Source organism: Polistes canadensis, unplaced genomic scaffold, assembly GCF_001313835.1.
Source record: "Polistes canadensis isolate GaletaPanama2010 unplaced genomic scaffold, ASM131383v1 scaffold_123, whole genome shotgun sequence".
In the NCBI taxonomy this organism is placed as follows: Eukaryota; Metazoa; Arthropoda; class Insecta; order Hymenoptera; family Vespidae; genus Polistes; species Polistes canadensis.
Genome location: NW_014569670.1, coordinates 320,815 through 326,665, shown reverse-complemented (window position 1 = coordinate 326,665; position 5,851 = coordinate 320,815). Strand labels below are relative to the sequence as shown.

The 5,851-nt window shown below is 25.5% G+C and overlaps 1 protein-coding gene across 1 annotated transcript in view; it reads right to left on the bottom strand.

The window, feature by feature from the left end:
- Window positions 1-3,269, bottom strand: part of LOC106788056 (tetraspanin-5-like) — a 22,160-nt gene extending 18,891 nt beyond the window's left edge. Inside the window, exon 1 of the mRNA XM_014750977.1 lies at window positions 3,146-3,269. Within this exon, the coding sequence (XP_014606463.1) occupies window positions 3,146-3,269 (124 nt within the window). The remainder of the gene's footprint in view (window positions 1-3,145) is intronic.
- Window positions 3,270-5,851: the final 2,582 nt, after the last annotated feature.

Here is a 5,851-nt window from a genome sequence, read left to right as displayed (position 1 = left end):
TTTATTTTGAAAGTGGTGTGTAAGTCTATTTGTAAGTCCAATAAATATACATTGTTTTAATGAAATTTGTTTAAAAAAGAAATTAATAGTAATCCAAATAACATATTGATAAATTGATACAAACATTGTCAGATTTGACATAATTAAAATCTATTATTTTTTTAATTGGCACAAATATGCAAACCTTTACTTTTCTTAAATCAACATAAAATGAAATAAACGATCCATATATATATATATATAAAGTATTGAATAATATTGAAGATTTATATTAAATTTAAAAAGAAGATCAAATAATCTGTTTGAAAGGAATGAAAAACTAATTTCGAATGAATAGAAAAAAAAGAGGGAACATCGAAACAACTAACTCACTATACAAAGCATCATTAAATACGATCAATTTATGGATGAAAATGATAGAATTCGTTAAAATGGTTCCTGCGAAAATAGAATTACCAGCGAATTCAACGAATGGAAATAAAAAAGAAAAGAAAAAATAAAGAGAGAGAGAGAGAGAAGAGGTATGAGGGTTGCATACAATGGTTGGCTGGGATGAATCGTAAAAAAAAGGGGTAAACGATATTCAAAGGATCGTAAGAGATCGGGTATGAAAAAATAATGCCGATAAAATGCTTGCGAATATGAACAACTGCTTTTTATTACTACCCCTTAGTAATAAAAAATATATATAGGTACTTTATATAATATACACACACATATCTATATATATACGAGACTATAGGGTAAAGTTATTCGAAATAAATAAAGAAAAAAATAAAGAAAAAAATAAAGAGGAGAGAATAAAAAATAAAATAAGAATTAATTCAAAGTAAATCATGTTTTGCAAAAGTTTACGATTTTCCCAACATATCATAATATTAAAATATATATTATAATTAAAGTACACTCTTTTGTCTACGCGTAGAATACAATATCGAGTTATAAATTTAGCATGTAAACTTCAAAATATGTCAGAGAATGCAATGCTGTAAATTGTGCATCTTTGCAATTTTTTTGAAAAGTTTTTGTATATATTTTTTATACTAAAAGTGAATAAATTATAATAAAACTTATATTAAATTAAAGTGCACTTTTTTATCTACACGTAGAATACAAWWTYGAGTTATAAATSAATCTGSAAAGGTTCATAAAATGGCAAAGAATGCACTGCTGTAATTTGTGCATCTTTGCAATTTCTTTGAAAAGTTTCGGCAAATATTTTTTATACTTTTTGCAAATAGATTTTAATGAAACTTATATTAAATTAAAGTGCACTTTTTTATCTACAGGTAGAATACAATATCGAGTTATAAATCAATCTGGAAAGGTTCATAAATTGGCAAAGAATGCACTGCTGTAAGTTGTGCATCTTTGCAATTTCTTTGAAAAGATTACAGCATTGGATTACACAGTGATATAAGTCCATTTGCAGCTTATAATTATACATTATTTTAGTTAAATTATCCTAAAAATAATGTATTTAATCAAATTACATATTAATAATTTAATATAATAAATGAATATTTTTAAATAAACTAATATGCAAATCTTGAATTTTTTCGATAGAACAGAAAATGGACTTACACCATTTTCTAAATAAACGATCCATATATCTGTATGTAAGTATGTGTACATATATATAGTTAAGTTGTGATCCGTACGTGTTGTATACCTCGGGTACAATATATATACGTCTTTTCCAAGTGAAACGAGGATATTATTGGTGCGACAAGCACTAGGAACATAAACTCATGCCATGCATAACGTGCGAACAACGTTCCTCCATCAACGCTTATTCTGCTTTTCCACTGTCACCACAAATACCTTTACTTTGCCATTTGTAATACTAACGTTCGCGGTAAATTTATTTTTTCCTTTTTGTTTTTTAATATTCTCTTTCCCTTTTTTACTAACATTCTCCGTTTCTTTCTATTTTTTTTTATTAATAACGGATTTGAACGATCGTTAAACAATGTAACACCGACCAATAGTAAATTTATTGAAAATTTCGTGATAACGTTTACCTTTTATAAACCGGAAAGAATAAAAACCAAAAAATAAAATAAAAATATAAAATAAAATAATTCAAATATATATATATATATATATAATTTTCACAGGTTGAATTCGACGACAGAGAAACGTGCATGAGTGGTTTCGATTATTTAGAGAGAGAGAGAGAGAGAGAATATGTTTCGATATTGTCGTTTGAATTTACGTTATAAATAATAACGATATAAAACAAAAACGCGAATGGGTAAACGTTAACATTTGGAAACACGTGTAAGGTTCGATTGGATATTTACTCCGTTTGATCACTGCGATTCAACGAACAAGTTACTATAAGTACAAATCAAACATCAATTGTGAGATAAATAACGATATTACATATACACGTGTGTGTGTGTGTGTGTGTGTGTGTGTGTGAAAATGAGAGAATAAGAAAAATGTATATGAAGAATAAAAATCATTCCAAAAGAAAACGATAGAAATATTTTAATAGTTCGATTATACATTGTTTAATTAAATGAAAAATAATCAAAATAAATTATGATGAAATATATCTAATCAAATAATTACTTGAATTATATAAAATAATTAAAAAATTGATCAACCAAACGATTTAATTAAAGTGCATCAAATGAAACAAACATTTATTGCGAATTTATATTCAATATTATACTAATACAAATATCAAATCAATTTACAATTCATGTTAATATATCACGTATAAAACATATAAAAGAATAATTCTAACTAATAATAGATTATATATTCTTCTATTAATAAACCAAAAAGAAGAAAAAAAATATCCAACAAAAGTTAAGTTAAGTTAAAAAATAGAAGAAAATAATTTGGAACAAATAAATCGTCCCGATCAGAAATACAAATTCTATTTTCTTTTGTTATTTCAATGAATTTAGTTTTCTATCTGTTGATAGTTGTTTGCCAACCAAGTTCAGATCACGTGCAAATTCGATTTAGTTTTGTCCAATCCGTTTTTCGGTTAAGAAAAAATAAAGTGCGAAGAGAAGTGAGTGAAAGGGTTAGTTGAAAAGAGAAAGATAAACCCAAAAAGGGGGTTTCATTGTACGTGACTCAGAGAAAGCAAGAGAGAGAGAGAGAGATAGATAGACAGATAGACATAGAGGTGGTTCAAACTCGAGATGTTTGGATTGGTCACAGAGGATTCCTGAATTCCCATCATTACATTCGACCAAACCGCGAGTGACCACGTTCAGGAGTGGCTTTCCATGGTCCCAAACCATTCAGGAATCCTTTAGTACATCACCGAGTAACTCAACTTACAACACATGCTTTCTGGAATTTCTCTAACGTGATATATTCTGCCAATAAACAATTTAATAGGAATGTTAATTCCGTTTAAATTGAAATTACAATGAAATTAACGTTTTAAATTAAAGTTGTAGAGAAACATTTAAAAGGGATTGGGAATGATAAGAAAAAAATTAAGGGACAATATTTGATTAGAGAAATAAGGGATGATTGATTTTCTATTTAAGTGATACACTAATGATAATAATAATAATAATAATTGTTGAAATTTTTTTTGTAATTATTTGAAATGGTCAATGTGTGTTTTATTCAATTTCACGAATTTTTCGTAAATCACGTGTCGTAAAATATATCGAATTAAACGATTGTTTTGTTATGAATAATTTGTTTGTTTGTTTTGATTGTTTTGATTGATTTGGTATTTTATAACAGGTGAGATATATGATTTAATATTAATGAATTATTCATCAGTGTGTTTTTGTAATATATAAGAGGAAAAGTGAATATATATGTAAATATAATTTACATATATATATTTTATTATTATTATTATTAATGAAAGAAAGGTAGTGTTTTATTTTATGAAGAAATTTGTCAACGTGCATTAATAATGTGAGATCATTTTAAAATGTACCAGTGTCGAATAATTCGATTGTTATTGTTGGACGATAAAAAAAAAATAATCTGTCAGATTACGTGTGAGATTTTCGTGATAGGGTGGAATAATTATTATTGTTATTTCACGTTTAACATATATTTACATAATTAATACTATTATTACAAGTATATTTATTAGAATAAATAGTACTATGTAAATATGTTACACACGTGATGCATTTATACACACATAACATGCAAAGTAAATGTGTTTTTTATTTTATTTATTTTCTATGAGAAAAAAAAAGAAAAACATAATAATAAAAAATCACAAAGTGGTAGTTTAAATCATACGTGTATTGAAATATTTTATTAAAAAAAAAAAAAAAAAAAAAAAAAACTAAACAAAAAGAAAAATTTTCAGATCAATTTTTAATTTCTTTTGGAAAATTTGATTGTTTTATTCGTCATTGAAATGTTTTATTTTTTATTAATATCGTTTTACGTGAATCACACATACAATATAGAAAATAATAATATTGTGTTCGTTCATTGTAAATATATATATAAAATTATTAATGTAGCAATGATTAATATAATAACTAACACGTTTAACGTGTAAAATTTGTTAGATAGGTTCAGGAACGTAGAATGCGCCTAATGTGGGATTAAGTTCGTCCTGAATTTAAGCGGATTCCGGGAACCGTCTCTAATTAGCCAGTCTCTCTTTCGTGAATATTAGTAATCCGTGAATTATCTCATGTAAAATTTGTCCCAGATAGCATAAATAATAATTTGTAAAACCCCCCTGAATCGTTTATTCATTAAAACGTGTTGATTTTATATAATATATCATTTGTCAAATAATATTTATGATAAAAACGTATTTTCAACAACAACAACAATAATAATAAAAATAAATGTTATATAACACATACGTTTTGTAATAACAATTAATTATTATTTATTTCTTTCTTTTTTTTTTTCTATAAATATCTTTTTCAAATAATTTTATTCAAATGACACAAAACCCATTGGTTATGGTACAAGAATATATTTAATCGTAAATAAATAATATAATAACAAAAAAAAATAATAATCGATACGTGATTTGTTGATAAATATCATGTGTTATAATAATTATTTTAAATTATAAATTAAATAATTGTAATAATATATATATATATGTGATATATCTATGATCGTTGTATTATGTATATGTATAGATGTAAATTGGTTTAATTGGTATAATGATTGATTTCTCGTATCAACAAATGTTACGTTAATGTGTGTCTATGTATTAGGAGTAAATCCATCTAAAACAGATTGCTAAGCAATTCTATTGTTTGAATTGTGACAACGTTAAAGCACACACATGACTCAGAAGTAAATTTATTCGTAAATTTGGTATTACAATTCACGAATAATTGCAAATTAATTTCTACTAAAATAATTGAGAATACGTTTTAAATATATATCTTGTAAAAAATTACAACGTCAACGTTATTTTTTTTTCTTTTTAAAAAATTATAACAACATCAATTAGTATTCTCGTTTCTTTTGTTTTCTTTTTTTGTTGTAATACAAATTTTGATATTACATCGATTTATCAAATGATCAAATTTATTTAATAAACAAGAAAAAAAAACACACACACACACACACATATTAAATTCTTTACGTTCCTATCTTTGTTCCAAAATTAGTCGAACATTTTTTTTTTGTTGATTTCGAAACAAATTGTTCGCGAAAGAAAAGAAAAAAAATTTATAATAAAAAAATGAAATAATTTCCCGCCGCGGTAATTCGCATAAAAAAAAAAATGAAGAAAAAAAAAACTTTCCACGGATTAACTGAAAATTAGATGCCGCAATTTTTTTTCTCGCCCCCCTGCCCTGCCCCCCTCCTCCTCCTCCTTTCTCTCTCTCTTTCCTTTTTTCTTTTTCTTTTTTTTTTT